The sequence below is a fragment of the Malaya genurostris genome, chromosome 3 (genome assembly GCF_030247185.1).
Source record: "Malaya genurostris strain Urasoe2022 chromosome 3, Malgen_1.1, whole genome shotgun sequence".
Lineage (NCBI taxonomy): Eukaryota > Metazoa > Arthropoda > Insecta > Diptera > Culicidae > Malaya > Malaya genurostris.
Genome location: NC_080572.1, coordinates 66,556,138 through 66,574,233, shown reverse-complemented (window position 1 = coordinate 66,574,233; position 18,096 = coordinate 66,556,138). Strand labels below are relative to the sequence as shown.

At 41.6% G+C, this 18,096-nt stretch overlaps 2 protein-coding genes across 2 annotated transcripts; both read right to left on the bottom strand.

Moving 5' to 3' along the window:
* Positions 1–4,421: 4,421 nt before the first annotated feature.
* LOC131433822 (uncharacterized) lies at positions 4,422–7,345 on the bottom strand. Its single transcript, XM_058600428.1, has 2 exons — positions 4,491–7,345; positions 4,422–4,425 (listed from the first exon to the last, which is right to left on the bottom strand). Exons 1-2 carry the CDS (start codon positions 7,343–7,345, stop codon positions 4,422–4,424), a joined length of 2,859 nt encoding a protein of 952 aa, XP_058456411.1.
* Positions 7,346–10,346: 3,001 nt separating this feature from the next.
* Positions 10,347–15,025, bottom strand: LOC131437385 (uncharacterized). The gene is made up of 4 exons (XM_058606688.1): positions 13,209–15,025; positions 12,837–13,138; positions 12,130–12,716; positions 10,347–12,066 (listed from the first exon to the last, which is right to left on the bottom strand). The coding sequence occupies exons 1-4, from the start codon at positions 13,210–13,212 to the stop codon at positions 10,692–10,694; spliced, it is 2,268 nt and encodes a 755-aa protein (XP_058462671.1). The 5' UTR covers positions 13,213–15,025; the 3' UTR covers positions 10,347–10,691.
* Positions 15,026–18,096: the final 3,071 nt, after the last annotated feature.

Below are 18,096 nucleotides of genomic sequence, written 5' to 3'. Positions count from 1 at the left end.
GAGCTGGTTGTATTTTCGAGGAAGCGAGAACCAGCACAATTACAGCTTCAACTAGGGGGTGAAACCATAGCTCAGGCCTTCACATTTAAATATCTCGGGGTCTGGTTCGACTCCAAAGGCACCTGGGGATGTCACATTAGGTATCTGAAACAAAAATGCCAGCAGAGAATCAACTTTCTTCGTACAATAACCGGATCATGGTGGGGTGCCCACCCAGGAGACCTGATCAGGTTGTATCAAACAACGATATTGTCCGTGATGGAATACGGATGCTTCTGCTTCCGATCAGTGGCGAACACTCATTTCATCAAGCTGGAAAGAATTCAGTATCGTTGTTTGCGTATTGCCTTGGGTTGCATGCAATCGACTCATACGATGAGCCTCGAAGTGCTGGCGGGCGTTCTTCCACTGAAAAACCGGTTCTGGGATCTCTCATATCGTTTGCTCATTCGATGCGACATTTTGAATCCTCTGGTGATTGAAAACTTCGAAAGGTTAGTTGAGCTTAACTCTCAAACCCGTTTTATGTCCTTGTATTTTGATTACATGGCTCAGAATATTAATCCTTCTTCGTTTGTTTCCAACCGTGCTCATTTCTTGGATACTTCTGATTCTACTGTTTTTTTCGACACATCCATGAGAGAAGAAATTCGTGGAATTCCGGATCACGTGCCCCCTCAAGTGGCCCCAAATATTTTTTATAATAAATTTAGAACAGTCAACTGTGAAAAGGTGTTTTACACTGACGGATCAAACATCAACGAGTCCACAGGCTTCGGCATCTTCAATCAAAACATCACCGCTTCTTACAAACTCAGTGATCCGGCTTCAGTTTACGTCGCAGAATTAGCTGCTATTCAGTACACCCTTGAGATCATTGAAACCATGCCCAAAGACCATTACTTCATTGTCACGGACAGTCTAAGTTCAATAGAAGCTCTCCGGGCAATGAAGCCAGGAAAGTATCCCCCATATTTCCTGGGGAAAATACGGGAACATTTGAGAACTTTATCTGAACGGTCTTATTTAATATCGTTAGTCTGGGTCCCTTCGCATTGTTCCATTCCGGGCAATGAAAAGGCAGACTTATTGGCTAAAGTGGGCGCATTGGAAGGTGATATTTATGAAAGACCAATCTGCTTCAATGAATTTTTCAGTATTTCTCGTCAGAAAACTCTCGAAGTTGGCAAACTTCATGGACGAATGACGAACTGGGACGATGGCTACACTCCATTATCCCTAAGGTATCGACGAAACCTTGGTTCAAGGGGATGAACATGAGTCGTGATTTCATTCGCGTTATGTCACGGCTCATGTCAAATCACTATACATTCAACGCACATCTCCGGCGTATCGGGATCGTGGAGTACGGGCTCTGCACCTGTGGCGACGGTTATCAGGACATCGAGCATGTCGTGTGGTCGTGCGTAGAGTATCGTGACGCCAGGTCGAAGCTACTGGAATCCCTCAGGGCCCGAGGTAGACCGCCTGAGGTGCCGGTTCGGGATGTGTTGGCGAGTCGGGATAGTTCATATATGCTTCTCATATACCAGTACCTTAAACACATTGATATACAAGTGTAATGTGTTATTCCTCGCTCAGAAAATATAATCTCCACCTACAGGTTCGACACTAACATCCGCCCGATTCTCTCGATCCCCGTCCCTGTTCACCTTCTTCATTGGAATTAACAAGATCTTTTTTTTTGTCACTAACTTTTTCGTTCCCTGTTCCCTATTTCGATCAGTGGACTGTATTTTCAACTATATTTCAAGACAAACATTGCATCTGAAAAAAAACACAAGTGTTCACTTTTACTCAAGCTTTATTAATAACAAAGGAATGAAAAAATGCGCATTGCGCGAAGACGGAAACAGAAAGAATTCATCCATAGTTAATTCAAGTATATGCTGTCGGCCTTTAATAATGAAATATTTCGTCCAAACATTCACCCCAGCGTTGGAATCTAGGATTTCGAATTTTCCTCACGATCCGGGGAGAGATCCTCGTCCAATGGTAAAAGACAAATTTCGGTTACAGCACGTTTAAATTCTCCCTTGCTGGTCCTGACTGTTACAACTCGGGTGACATTGTCCTGTCCAGGGTGCATTAAAGTGATTCGTCCTAGTAGCCATTGCGCAGGAGGAGCATTTCTGTCAACCAATAGAACTAATGCTCCTGGTTTAATTCTAGTTAAACTATTCCACTTCTGTCGATTCTGCAATTCGGGGAGGTATTCAGCCGTCCATCTTTGCCAAAACTGCTGTTGCATACATTGCACTAATTGCCACCTCGACAAAGTTGATTCCTTCAGGTTCATATATGACGGTTCTGGAATAGCATGCATTTCTCGTCCGATTAAAAAATGTGCGGGGGTAATTGCGGTTAGATCATTCGGATCGTCTGAGGCTTGAGTTAGGGGTCTTGAATTGAGTACTGCTTCGATTTGAGTTAATGTTGTATACAGTTCCTCAAATGAAAGACAGCGTGTACCAACGATACGTTTTAAATGATGCTTTATCGATTTTACTCCCGCCTCCCAAATTCCACCAAAGTGTGGACTGCGAGGTGGTATAAAAAACCATTCAATGCCCTTGGTGGCGCAGAACAAGTTCAGCTGTCGTTTATGCTGCTCATTCTCAAAAAGTTGTCTCAGTTTCTCTAGCTCACTATTAGCCCCAACGAAATTTGTGGCGTTATCCGAAAGAATCATAGATGTTAGTCCTCGTCGACTAACAAAACGTCTCAATGCGGCCAAAAACGCATCTGATGAAAGATCAGATACCAATTCCACGTGGATTGCTCTCGTGGTCATGCAGACAAAAAGGCATACGTAACCCTTCGTGGTCGTTGGTCTTCTTGCTTGTGTAGTTGACTTGATCGAAAATGGACCAGCGAAATCGATTCCTGTTCGAGCGAACGTTGGTGATGGTTGTACACGATACGATGGTAAGTTACCCATCAGCTGAGTAGTTTTAACCGGGCATGCACGGAAACAAGTAATGCAGGATCGGATTACCTTTCTAATCGTAGACTTAGCCCTTAAGGGCCAATATCGTTGTCTCACTATCGCGAGAAGTCCCCGTTGCCCAATATGCAAATTTTCTAGGTGTAAGTGACGAATAAGTTTTTCAGTTACTGGATGCTTCGCGGGCAACAGCATTTGATGGCGACTGTCGTACGGAATGAACGCGTGTTTAATGCGTCCACCAACTCGTAAAATCCCATCCTCAGAGTCAATGAACGGAAGAAAGTTCCGTAATTGAAGCTTCTCGTTTTTACCTTGTTTCAAAAATGTGATTTCCTTCGAAAACGATTCAGCTTGCACCAAACGAACAACCACCCTTAGAGCGCATGTCAATTCCCTTGCTTGTATGGGACCAAGTATCACCGTTTGTTTTCTAGAAGCAATAAACAATGCAAAGCGTATCAAGTAGGCCATGCATCGCAGTATTTTGCCAAAATCACTAACGTCATCAAAAAATTTCATCCGTAGACTTGTGGTGACAGCGAGTACTGCTGTTTTCTTCAAATCGGGTAATAATTCATCCGAAAGCGTTGGAACTGTTTCAAAATTTACCGTGGTTGGTCCATTCCACCAAAGTTGTTTACTTGTCAATACCTCGGGCTGTTCACCTCTAGAGATAATGTCCGCAGGATTAGAGTGTGTTTCGATATAGTGCCACCGAAAGTCTTTTGTTAGTTTTTGAACTTCTTGCACGCGGTTCGACACGAAAAGTTGTAGTTCACCGGGAGATTTTTTTATCCAGCTCAGTACTATTTGTGAATCACTCCATAAGTTCACTGTAGCAAATTTCATTTCAGTAGAGGAGATAAACTTGTCAGTCAAACGGGATAATAACACTGCAGCAAGCAGTTCTGATCGTGGGGTGGTTATAGGTTTCAATTTCTTAGACGGTTTCGGAATAATTCTTGATTTGCTACATATAAGTTTCATAGCGACAGTGCCATCCGAATGCAGCACATTTGTATATAAACAAGCACCGTATGCCTTGTTCGAAGAATCGGCAAACCCATGAAGATCAATTCTGATAGCCGCGGTAGAAAGGATCCAACGTGGAATTTTCAAATCATTTAATTTCAACAAGTTTTCGCGGAATGATTTCCAACGTTTTTCAATTAATTCAGGTAAAGGAGCATCCCAATCAGTTGTAATAGCTGCGATTTCACGAAGAAACAACTTAGCAGTTGTTAAGACCGGGCCGATTAATCCTAACGGATCATAGATTCGTGCCACCTCACTCAGAATGCTTCGACGCGTAATAGGTTGTTGTAGAACAGCATTATAAGATGGTACGCAAAACGAAAAACAATCTTCCTTTGGGTTCCAAGCTACTCCTAACGTCTTCACAATTGTCCTTTCATCGATGTTAGAAACATCCACTCTATCTCCTTTAAGTTCATCTGGTACATTTTCGATAATAAGATCTGAATTGGAACACCATTTATGTGCTTCAAAACAGCCACACCGCAATAGCTCCATAATTTCTTGTTGTAACTGACAGGCTTCGTTCAATGTTTGTGCTCCGGCCAGGGCGTCATCAATGTAGAAGCACCTTTCGACTGCAGCTGCTGCGAGTGGATAATCTTCAGCGTGTTCGGAAGCCAACTGTTTGAGTGCCATAGTAGCAAGAAATGGCGATGACGTCAGTCCATACGTTACAGTCTGAAGTTCAAACAGCTTCAGGGGTTGATTCGAATTCTCCCTCCATACGATGCGTTGAAATTTCCTATCTGGATACTGTATACCGACCTGCCGAAACATTTTTAATACATCAGCCGTAACGACATAGCGAAAGCAACGAAAATTCAGTAATATCGCCACCAAATCATTTTGCACTATGGGTCCCGGTAACAGTGCGTCGTTTATAGAAATTCCACTAGAAGATTTAGCCGACCCATCAAACACAACTCTTAATTTTGTTGTTGTGCTTGACGGTTTGAGTACGCAGTGGTGCGGGAGATAGAAACCACTATCATCGTCATTCGTTGGATCAATTTCCAGCATATGTCCTAATTGCTGATACTCACGAATGAATCGTACGTATTGTTGCTTCAGTGTAGGATCGCTATTTAATTTTCGTTCAAGATTCAGGAATCTTCTGATAGCAGCATTTTTTGATTCACCGATTTCCGACTTACGTTCATTGAAGGGAAGTCGGACATGAAATCGTCCATCATCGTCTCGTCGGAATGTACGCTTGAAAAACTCGACACACTCTTTGTCTGATGCTGTGGTGTCTTGTTGAAGATCCGCAAGTCCTTCTATCTTCCAGAATTTATTGAGAATATCACTTAAATTTTCATTCTCGATCACCGTACATAAGGTTCGTTGAAACTTCCTTTCGGGGGCTGGGAATGATCCTCCGACAATCCAACCGAATTCAGTTTCCGTTAAAGTAGGAAGATTTGGAGCCAATTTTAACTTGTTCGGTTTTATCAAATCCCAAAATATATCAGCTCCAATCAAAATGTCAATATGATTTTTCTTGAAGAACTTTGGATCTGCAAGTTCAATACTAGTTGGTAATGGCCATGAGCGTATGTCTGGACACAGCGTCGGTAGGTCGCCAACGATTTTTGGTGTAATAAGACAGTCAAGCATGACACTGTGATTAGATACCCGGGATGAAACCTTCAGATGAATTTTAAATTTAACTCGCGTGTTTTTTCCATCCAAACCACTGACAATGTAATCCGCAGCTTCCTTTTGCAACGCCAATAAGTTAGCAAATTGTTCTGTAACAAAATTTGTCTGAGAAGCTGAGTCCAGAATGGCTCTGCAAGGAAACGGTAATCCTGTTCTGCCATAGGCTGTTACCACAGCTGTCGAAAGTAGGCAGTGTACCTTCAAATTTTCATCACTGGAACACAGCGTAGACGTTGTTTCACCTTTATCTTTTTCATCGTGATTGTTAGTCGCTGGAACGGATTGCATCAGCACACTATCGACACATTTGCTGATCGCCGTATCTCCATCCGACTTTTTCGTTATCTGTTTACGTTCTTCAGTGTGCAGCAAGGTATGATGGCGCTTGCTACACTTCTTGCATGAACTCGACGATGAGCACTCATTCGTACGATGACCTCTTTGTAGACAATTGAAGCAGGAACCACTCTTTTTCAAAATGTCGTATTTGTCACTAACACTGTAGTTCTTAAAATCATCACATTTCCACAATTCATGTTCGTTCTTACACACAGGACATTTTTGTGCAGCCGTCGTTGTAAGCGTGTTGCTTTTTGTCACCGATCGTGGAATTTTTACTAAATCCGTACTGGTTTTTGTGTTCATGTTGATCTTCTCCAAAACTTTGCAACGTTCCTTTAGAAAGTTCATGGTTGCACCGTATTCAGGAAATTCACCTGGGACTTGGATCATTTCCCAATCCTTTCGTGTTGCAGTATCCATTTTCGAAGAAATTAAGTTAATTAGCATCGCTTCACCCAATCCTTCGACAGGAAGTTCCAAATTTTTCAAGGCATCTACATTCTTTGAGCAGTTGTCCACCAGTTTTCGCAAATCTATCGCACTCTCTTTTGTTAATTTTGGTAATTTATTCAACGCATCAATATGTCGATCGATGATAAGTCTCAGGTCTTCATATCGTTCTGTAAGCATTTCCCAAGCAGCATCATAATCGTTGTTATTAATGATGTCTTGGTCTATGATGCCTGTAGCTTTTCCAGTCAGTGAATTTCGCAGATGATACAATTTAATTGCCGGAGATTCGTTTTTGTATCGTGCCATGATTGTCTGGAACATACATTTAAATGATAGCCAATTCTCATAAGAGCCATCAAACTGCGGCAGCGGAACTTTTAGTGGCGGAAACTGGGATGAATCAGAACCAGCGGAGACCACCGGAGGGGCAACCGTTACAACACGTGATGTAGCTATGGATTCTTGCTTTACAACCGCTGCGATCAAAGTATTCAGTTTAATTACAAGTTCGTTGTAAGCCGTCTCAAAGGCGATAATTTCTTCTTCTTGTTCATCGCAGGTTTCTTCAGAAAGCGGCATCGCGTACATCTTTTTTTGCAATTCATTGACTTCATGATAACAACTCTCGACAGTCTTCAAATGAAGCTGCAGAAAATGAATATTTGTAAGGTTTGAATTATCTTCAGTGTCAGATAGTGCACGCTGTACTCGTAAAAGTCTAGATTTGATTGCCTTTTTCTGACGCACTAGTACATCGTATTCTTCTTCCATTATTTTAGAATCTTCCTTCTTCTTCTGTTCCGCGAGTTGTTGTCTGATCGGTGTGTACTCGTTTCCTTTTTGCTGCTTCGTTCCTTTGGGTGTCTTTGCTGGAGACATCGCGTTCCATCGGTGTGGTTCGAGTGAAAGCCAAACCAGCGTAGTAATGGCCGCTCACTACATTTAATTGACGCTTCAATTAAATGCTCAATTCTCTTTTTTTCAATGTGAATTCGTATTTTCCAATGAGTTTTTACTTCACTATCCGGCCATGAAGGACCAAATGTTCCCTATTTCGATCAGTGGACTGTATTTTCAACTATATTTCAAGACAAACATTGCATCTGAAAAAAAACACAAGTGTTCACTTTTACTCAAGCTTTATTAATAACAAAGGAATGAAAAAATGCGCATTGCGCGAAGACGGAAACAGAAAGAATTCATCCATAGTTAATTCAAGTATATGCTGTCGGCCTTTAATAATGAAATATTTCGTCCAAACATTCCCCTTTCCCTGTTTTTTCACCATCTCGATGGCAACTAATTAGTTCTCTGTCGTTTTCAAACATTTTGTTCCCACACCCCTTTTTTACCCCGTTTCCCACAATATTTACTTCTTTTTTTCATTCTCTTCCGTAACATCACAATCACCGGAAGACCGCTCCAGTCAATGACCAGCATGCGGGCCACCCGCCGGGCCTTCGTAGCCTGGGGGTGTTTCCCGCGGACCCTCACGGACCGAAGAATGCGGCCAACATAGAAAATTACCATCGCCATCTGGAATCATCTCATCCTAAATTCAATTGACCGGCCACTACCGATCGCCAGATACTATATTACATAATGATACTACTCTAGTTTTAAGTTAGACGATAATTAAGATTAGTAAATACCCTTGGCATCTTAGAGCTTAAGCAGTGTGCCTTAATATTATATTATATTATTGAATAAAAAAAAAAACTACTTACACGTTCTATATTATTTATATTATTCATTTCTCCGTCGAAACCGCCACACTTGTATAAACAAATTAAAACGATTCTAAACCGAACATAAGTAATACGTACGCAAGTCGATCGAGTAATGTTCGAGTAATGTTCGAACGAATGACATTCGAGTTCATACCCAACTCAAATGGAATGCAGAATGAAAATTGCACATTAAATCGGAATATTTCGAATCGATCGACTCAACAGCAGAGATTATATCAGAACCAAAACAACCCAACATGCTGAGATCCAGAAGGACAGTGATGGTACCTATCATCTTTCTGTGAACAGAATCAGTCTAGATTTCGTGTGCCATTTGACGGCAAAAAACATTAAATCATAAATACACTGGGTTGTTGCCTCCACTTCTTCGAGTATCTCGCCTAGCACCGTTAAGGCTACGTCATCAGTAAAACACACGATTTTCACTTTCCTGGGTAGCTGCAGTGTCGAGACGCCATCGTACTTACCGTTCCAAAGAACTTTACCGAAAATGAACCCTTGAGGAACGCCCGCAGTGACTTCTGCCCTTCGTTCGTCTCGTACACCAAGATCCTATTCTGGAAATAGCTCTTCAGAATCTGACACAGGTAGTCGGGGACACGCATTCTGTGCAGCGCTGCGGCGATGGCTTCCCAGCTGGCGCTATTGAACGCGTTCTTCACGTCTATCGTGACCACGGCACAGTATCGATCTCCTCTTCACTTTTGTTTGGATGCCGTTTCAGCACTCTCAAGCACTGTACAAATCGCGTCCACCGTCGATACTCTTTTGAGGAATCCGAACTGCATCATCGACAGTCCGCGCTCGCCCTCCGTACATTTCGTCAACCTGTTGAGGATGATTCCTTCCTGGAGTTTTCCGAGTGTATCCAGCAGGCGAAGAGACCTTCCACGATTACCTTCAGCTTGTCCGGACACATTTCAGCAGGCATCGACGCCCCTTGATCTTTGCCATCACGACTCGGTACGCATCCCTCCAGGGATTAGCATCTACTTCTCGGAACAGCTCCTTGTAGCAATTCGATATGATATGCTTGATCCCGCGCCTAAAAGCAGCCCTAGCTTTCCGAAACGCCCCTAAACGGTCCTCTCTGTCTGCTCTCATTCTTGCTCTCTGAAACCGCCTCCTAGTTCTGAGACAAGCAGCGCGTCCACCACTCACCAGTAAGCTGGACGTCGTCGTCTATTCTGTTCTATGCAATATCTAATCGCCTGATGATCACTATGAGTATAATCCTCGCAAACTCGCCAGTTCATGTTCGCCGTCAGTGAAGGACTACAGAACGTGACGTCGATAACAGACTCCCTCCCATCTTTCCGAAATGTGCTAACGGAGCCTTCGTTACACGAACGTACATCTAGCTTCGCTAGGGTTTCCTGCAAAATATATCCTCTTTTGTTGGTGAATCTACTGCCCCACTCTACAGCTCAGGCATTGAAGTCACCTCCGATGGTTACCGGCTTTCGTCCGATCAAACTGTCGGTTAACCACTGTCCACCTTGGGGGTGTGTAACAACTGCATACGAAGACGCCGTTGATTTTTGCGACACTTGGTTTCCGTCGTTGACTACCACAACAGTTGTTGTGCGATGTCGCAATGATTCAGGTTTATCTGGGTAATCTCCATTGTTATACGCCGCTTGAAGCCACCCTTCTGGTGGTCGTTCCCGTCCTTCGGAGTGCAAAGCATTCTCTTTGGAGCTGTCCGGGCCTCTATAAGCCCCTGCCCGATGGTCAAAGGCCAAACATTTGAAGCATCTCTCCGCTTGTCTATTTATTTGCGTAGCGGCTTTCAATGTGCATTTTGACCATCTAGTCGTTACTTCGCCAACCTCCAGTGCCTTGTTAGCAGCCCTAATTGGCATGCGAATCATCGCTGTCTGTGTGCCTCCGAACGACTTCCTCAACCGGATCACCATTTCAAGTGTGTGTGTGTGCGAGCGTGTGTGTGCATGTTGTCAACAAAGAGGTCAAGTTCTCAGAGATGACTAGACCGATTTTGACTGTTTACTTTTTGAGTTATACGAAGTTTTATGTCAAAATTTTCAGTTTTTTAACAATATCTGTCACAATTGACCTTGAAAACAGAATATGTTTTTAGACTTAGATTCCGCACCGTAATAGCAGGGTTGTTACGAAAAATTTCAAAATCAAAACGCGCGAAATCCGCGCGAAGTCGAACACTAAAACGCGCGAAATCCGCGCCAAGTTGAAAATAAAAACGCGCGATATTCGAGCGAAGCGTTTGTACCACAATTTTTATGCGCATGATACTTACCGCAGAACTTGCAAATCTACTTGAATATAATTTAAAAATGTCCATTAGTTTATCATATAAACACAATAAATAAATCAACATACAAAATCCCATGAAAATGATTTCGTTTTTATTCTATATCTTTTTAGATGTTCTTAGTTAGATGAATTGTAACAGTGAAAATTAAATTGCTTACAATTCTGTAATTTTGAAAAAGCTAAACAGACTTCAGAGAAACTAATTTTTTTGCTTCAATATCTTCTTGCTCGGCAAGCTTTTCCTTCTCGGAAAGAAGAATTTTAAGGTAGGCCACATCCGGATGATCTGATTTAATCTTTTTAATTTCTCTTTCAATTAAATTCATCGCCTCCTGCTTAGCTTTTGCTTTCTGAGACAGCGCCTTCTCTTGTTGTCGGATTTTACTCTGAATGTCTTTCTTTTCCTCTTCATCTTGTTTCCTTTGAGCATTTTCTTCTTCATTTCTTTTCTTGTCCATCTTCGCTTCGTAAGCCTGTCGTGCAAATTTTGCTTTAAGAATGAGATTTTTATCACAAACAAAATTAGTGACCATATTGTCGAAGAATAGCATTCCATTTATTATGTTCTTTGCATTATTGAATGTGTTTTCACCGAGACGGGATCTTCCATCAGACATCAATATTTTTGAGTGTGAAAATCTTCTTTCGATTTCCGCGTTAGAATGCGAAACGCAAGAACATATATCGAAAAGTTTTTGTAATTCCTGGCAACAGCTCTGCTGAAATAGCAATTTGTAGAACTCGAGGTCGGAGAGCATACAATCGAAGTTTTGTCCACTGAAGAAAACACTTGCCAGAACCACCTCCTCGTAAATTTTGGTTTTGTCAAGGTGGAAATTCACCAATTCGGCCAGCTCGACCAATTGCTGAAACGATTGCCCATCTTTAATTTTTTGGGGTTTCATAAAACTAACAAGCTTCAAAAAATTGCAAAGAATTTTTTTTTCGAACAAATAATTTACAAATGTGAAATAATGTTTCTTGACGCGTTGTTTGAATGTAGGCCACTGTACGGTATTTCCAGCACCATCACAAACCGATTTGTAAATAATAACATCTTCGTCGCTCAAGAGATCATCCTCCTGTAACCTTTTTTCATCCAGCGCAATTGCTATTTTTTCGGGATCGTAGAATCTCGTCAAAAACATTGCGATAAACTTATTAATCTTATCGTAAACATCAAACAATATAAAATCATTTGTTTCCAAAAATTTTATCAATGATTCTGCTTCTTGCGTTATTTCAATAATGAACATTATCTGTTCTTTTATATCAGGAAGGGTAAGTAATTTCAAAATTTCTTTCTCATAGAAACTGTGCTTATTCATTTTTTGAATATTTAGCTTGAGTTGTTTAAGTTGATCAAAATTTGCAAGTATAGTCGACGCAGCTGCTCCAAGAGATGCCCATCGCGTCTCGATGTGTTTTTGAAAACGTTTAGGTTTCTTGTTGCAATTTTTATGAAAGTTTTCCCATTTTGCAGGAACCTCGAAGTAATAAAATAAGTATTTTGCAAGATCCGAGACATCATATCCGAACTTCTTAACCGAATAGCTACAAGAATCGAAGAAATAAATTAATAGGGTAACAATCAAACTAAATGTTCTCTAATATTACCGGAAAGCATTGTGTATGGTATGTATTATGCAAGAATTGTTATAGATTAATCCGTACCCACGTTCTCTGATTAACTCGTTGTTCAACTTTCTTGAAAAAGATTTATTTACATTTGGTCCATCATGCCCAACCATAACTAAGAAGTCTGTACTCATATTATTGTTACGTAGAGCATCATTTACGTGCAACAGTAATACTTCCGCTGTAGCTTTACCTATGAATTTGCTTTCGAGATGGAAACTAATAAGCCTTTCGAGCTTCGGTGAATGGTACTTTATCAATATTCCAAGCTCCTTTAACTTATTGCTGGCTTCACATTCATCGAACAGAAGCGAAAAGTATTTCCCTTTGACATCATTTAAGAAAAGGTCTTTGAAATATGGTCCTATAGCTTCATTAACAAAATGAGTCATCTTCTGCCGATTCAGATTGAACCCTTTAAGGTCGTTTGGTGCGATGAGTCGCAAGATCTTATCGTCCTTTCCGGCGGAATTGAAGGACTCGTTTTTCAAAACAGCGTGTATCGTCCAAATCAATTCCTTCTCCAATATTTGCTCGTTAGTAGCATAGAGCCGAATTGTATTTGCCTGAATGAAATAATACATAGAAATTATAATTATTTCCAAAATTTCCTATTCAAAATATTTCTATAATTTTCTAGAGACGAGAATCATACTAGAATTTTCGTTCAATTAACATGTATATACCTCTTTAGCAGGTTTAGTGCCAGGTTCATTTTGTTTAACAGAAGCTTCTCTTGTTGCTTTCAACCGTAACTGCTGAGGCATCGAGTTTATATTGGCTAATCCTTTATGTTTAGCACTTCGAGCATGATCTTTCAAAGCAGAGATTCCTCGATTATCGAACGTGATTTTCTTACGGTTGCAAATACGACAGTACACTTTAAAAAGTGTACTTTGGTTTTCTTCGTCGTATATGATGTAATCGGAGAAAAGTTGTCCGTTGGGATCCACCAACGTCATCCAGTTCCGATCAAATTTAGTTTTCCCTGAGAATGTAGATTAGTAAACATTGTTAATCATATGTACATATTTTTAAACGTTACAAATTATATTTACCCATTATATGATATCGATTGGAGAAAAAATACTTAAGTTGCGCTCTTTATTCGAATGACTAGAAAATAGCAGCTAAACTAATGAAAAATTTTTCACGCACATACTTCGCAGGGGTGCCAGGTCATTGCGTTAAAAAATCTGTGATAGACAAAATTTTATTAAATTTGAAGCTCAAGATGAGTTGGTGATCAAAAACAAAAGTTTTGTAAAATTGCGAAATCTTTGAAAATCTGTGGAAATATGTGTAATATAGCAGAAATCTGTGTTCTTAGCCTAATTTGTGCAGGACTTTTGAAATCTACTAAACACAGATTTATCTGTAGACCTGGCATCTCTGGTTTTAAATCGCTTCAGAGTTGCCAACTGTTTTTTTTTTCTTCAAAAATCTGTATTTGACGGAAAAATCTTTCTGTACAATATCTATCTCGAAAAATCAAAAATCGACTCAGTTAGGATACTGGTTTTGTGAGCAAAGAAAAAGGTCGCTCAACCTAGTTTACCCCTATAAAACAAAACACAAAAACTGATAATCGGTATTCATCAGTATGAAAATTGAATCATCGGTATTTTAAGAGAGCATATCTATATTCCTGAATCGAGTACGAAAATCGGTATAGTTGGCAGCGCTGCATCGTTTACTTATTCAGCAATTTTTCAAAGCAGGGCTAATCTAACATTGATAGCGAATGAACATCGATGAATATTTCAATTTATATTTAGAAATTATCATATATTTTCAAGATAAATTTTTGATAAGTCGATAAACTGACTATTATGTTAAAAGTAGGTAATTTTTCCATCATTTTAAACCCAGCTTATATGCATACTTTTCAATGTTTTTTTTTGCTGTTTCTGTAAAACCTTGTCATAAACGTGATTCCGCTGGAATTTTTCATGTCTTGGACTTTACATAAGCTACATCCATGACAAGATTTAACTGTTGTTGGCTCTAACTTACACGTCTAGTTTTCTTTCGAGTTCCGTGGTATCCGTTGAAAGGCACCAATAAGAACTCAATCATTAATACGTTTTTATTGAAACTTCCCTTTTTGGAATCCTAGTATCGGAAAATAGTATAGGCAGATATTTCAGATGGCTTGAAATTAGATTAAGTTATTATTTTAGTGCTATACACTTGAACATTTACGCACAATTGACATTTGAAAGTTTGCAGTAGGTCAATGTGTTTCAAAGAGCCGGAAATCAGAAGTACTGGGATAATATGTGTTGTAAATATATTAGAAAAAGATTATTTAGTTAAGAACAAAGTGCGTTGGCAGTGGCGTACCTGTCCAACGATTTACAAATTTCGGTAATTTATTGTTTTACACAGTAATTTGTAGAGATCATATTGTTTACCAAAGCATAACCGGCTCTACTCACTTCCTCGTGAAACTCGTAGATTCCGAACAACTCGCAGTCTCTAGAAACAAAGTGTTCAGAACTAACATTCCTTTCATACATCAGTAGTACAGCCTTTGGTCATGAACGACGTTATTTTCGACGTATGATGAATGATTTGCTTCTCCCAAGTATCGTTTGTTGGTTCACAGTACATTTTAACTTTTGCGATCGATCACGAAATGCAACTACGGGTAGTATATTTCAGCTCTGCTCAATAAGAACCGGAAACCGAAACTTGTTCATTTTTTTATATTCTTGTAAAAATATTGGACTTCTTTTTCCCGAACCTGATGAAAAACAATCCGCGCGAGATCCGCGCCACCCCATCAAAACTAGATCAGAAAACGCGCCAAATCCGCGAAAATCGCGAAATCCGCGAAAATCGCGAAATTCGCGCCACCGTAACAACCCTGGTAATAGCCATCAAACAAGCCATAGATTGGTTGGTAAACGACTGGACAATGCACAATTCAGGCCCCAATGTGATTCTTAGCCTCTTGTCCAGTAACTCCTATCCCTACCTCCCCGCGATGCCGGCTGGGGTACGAGTAACCATAGGAAAGATCGGGTAACCAACCCCGGTGGGACCTTGGTCGTATGCTGACAGGGAAGGGGGGCTTGCGAGCCTACCCGAGCGTCTGTTCCCCACGTTGGGGCGGCTCGAAACAGCGCCTGTTCTCCATTTTAGGAGCGGCTGATTACCGTCCTTGTGTCAGTGTGGGACTCTAAACAGTGCTGACACGATGGCCCTCCGGCGAGACAAGAGGTTGGTGCAGGCCTAACAAGCCGCCCGGAAAGCACATGTTACGTACGATTCAAATCCGCGGCTTCGATGTCGTAGCACTGCAGGAACTTTGTTGGACGGGACAGAAGGTGTGGAAAAGTGGGCATCGAGCTGGAGAGCCTGCATACGGTAACAAACGACAACGGTCAACGATGCGTAAACTTTGCAGCCTCCCGAGGAATGGTAGTTCGAAGCACCTTCTTTCCCCGTGAAGATATCCACAAAGCCACCTGGAGATCATCTGATCAACATACGGAAAATCAAATCGACCACGTTCTCATCAACGGGCGATTCTTTTTCGACGTCATCAATGTCCGCACTTACCGCAGTGCCAACAATGATTCTGACCACTACCTTGTCGCGGTTTGTATGCGCTCAAAACTATCGACGGTGTACAATACTCGTCGCACAGGAACGTCGGGACTCAATCTCGAGGAGCTACGTAGCATTCGTACTGCAGAGGAATATGCGCAACAACTGGAGCTAGTGCTACCAACGGAAGAGCAGCTTGGCGCGGCGACTCTTGAAGACGGATGGAGGAACATATGGTCCGCCGTGAGTAGCACTGCTGCAATCGAATCGAGGAAATGACTAGTTTGACGGCGAATGTCAGCAGTTGGTCGAAGAGAAGAATGAAGCAAGGGCGAGGATGCTACAACACCACACTAGAGCGAACGAGGAACGATACAGACAGAACACGTGTTTCCGGAAGAAAAAGCGCCACCATGAAGCGATGGAACAGCTGTACCGCGCAAATGACACACGGAGGTTCTATGAAAAGGTGAACCGCTCACGTGGAGGCTACACGCCACAGGCCGAAATGTGCAGAGATACCAGTGGTAACCTTCTCACGAACGAACGTGAGGTGATTGACAGGTGGAAGCAGTACTGTGACGAACATAAGATACAGAGAACGGTACAGGAATCAATCTGGGTGCACGCTCAGCCGACGACAGATTCCCAGCCCCTGATCCCACGCATCACCTATTCATTGACTTCAAAGCGGCATACGACACAATCGTTCGAGAACAGCTTTGGCAGATAATGCACGAATACGGTTTCCCGGATAAACTGACGCGATTGGTCAAAGCAACGATGGATAGTGATGTGCTACGTCCGAGTATCTGGGGCGCTCTCGAGTCCCTTCGAATCTCTGAGAGGGCTACGGCTAGGTGATGGACTGTCTTGTATCTTGTTCAATATTGCCCTGGAAGGTGTGATTCGAAGAGCGAGGATCGACACGAGTGACACGATCTTCCGAAAGTCCGTACAACTTTTTGGCTTCGCTGACGATATTGATATTGTGACACGCAACCTTGAGAAGATGACGGAAACCTACATCGGACTGAAAGCTGAAGGTAGGCGTATCGGAATGGCCATAAATGCGTCAAAAACAAAATACATGAGAAGAAGAGGGTCTAGAGAAGAAACATTACGCCTCCCACCACGAATATTGATAGATGGTGACGATATCGAGGTGGTTGACGAGTTCGTGTATTTGGGCTCACTGGTGACCGCCGATAATGACACCAGCAAAGAAATTCATAGACGTATTTTAGCAGGGAATCGTGCGTACTTTGGACTCAGAAAAACCTTTCGATAAGTACGCCAACGCACGAAATTGACCATCTGCAAAACGCCCATTAGACAGGTTGTTCTCTATGGCCACGAGACCTGGACTATGCTGGCAGAGAACCAACGCGCCCTCAGTGTTTTCGAAAGAAAGGTACTGAGGACCATCTATGGCGGAGTGCAGATGGAAGACGGAACGTGGAGACGGCGTATGAATCACGAATTGCAACAGCTGCAAGGAGAACCACCTATCGTACGGACAGCTAAAATCGGACGTCTACGATGGGCTGGGCATGTCATAAGGATGTCGGACGACAGCCCAGTAATAATGGTTCTTGAATCCAATCCAACTGGTACAAGAAGAAGAGGAGCGCAGCGAGCAAGGTGGATCGATCAAGTGGAGGGTGATCTGAGAAGCATCCGTCCCTTGAGTGGCTGGCGACGAGCAGCCAAGGACCAAGTTATGTGGAGACGTATGCTTGATACAGCAAAGGACACCCCAGGCCTATAGATGTTAGGTTAGGTTAGGTTACAAGCTACAGATTGTTAAAATCCGTCGATTTTTAACGGAAACATCGATATTTTTTGTGTAAGTGACTTTTCGCCTTATTTCAGTAGTAGGAGTTTTATACGATTCTATAACATTTCCCTGAAAACCATTTCGTCGGAAAATTTCTAGCAGAATGAAAAACACTTCCTCAAACGTTGGTGAAAAATTTATCAAAACTGACATTTCATCCAAAATATCAGGCTTAACATTCATTTGAGAATAAATTATTGTTAAAAATGATTGTTTGATACTCAATCGTGCAAGCCACTTTGATAAACTCGTTTCACTGCATATATGATACATAGATCTATGACATACGTACCAAATAAAATGTACGTACCCCGGCGAATGACCATTTGCTTAAAACCGGGGCTAAATAAACCAATAAAAACAAATGTGCGTAATACACAAATTACCAACACAAGTTAACTTGGTTTACTCTTGATCTTTCATGCCAATTATCCGTATAGTTTTCGTTATGGATAAGCCAACTGGTTATCGCCTCGTTTCAGTATTTCGATTGAGTTCGAGAACATCAACCGGGAAATCCTCAGGGGTTTTGTTCTTAACGAAAATTG

Bases quoted from the DNA above. Each gene is read 5' to 3' on its own strand.
- LOC131437385 (XM_058606688.1), bottom strand. The intron at 12,717-12,836 runs GTATATACATGT...TATTTCATTCAG, and splicing joins GCACTAAACCTGCTAAAGAG to GCAAATACAATTCGGCTCTA. The intron at 12,067-12,129 runs GTAATATTAGAG...CGATTCTTGTAG, and splicing joins ACCATACACAATGCTTTCCG to CTATTCGGTTAAGAAGTTCG.
- LOC131433822 (XM_058600428.1), bottom strand. From the start codon at position 7,345: ATGTCTCCAGCAAAGACACCCAAAGGAACGAAGCAGCAAAAAGGAAAC.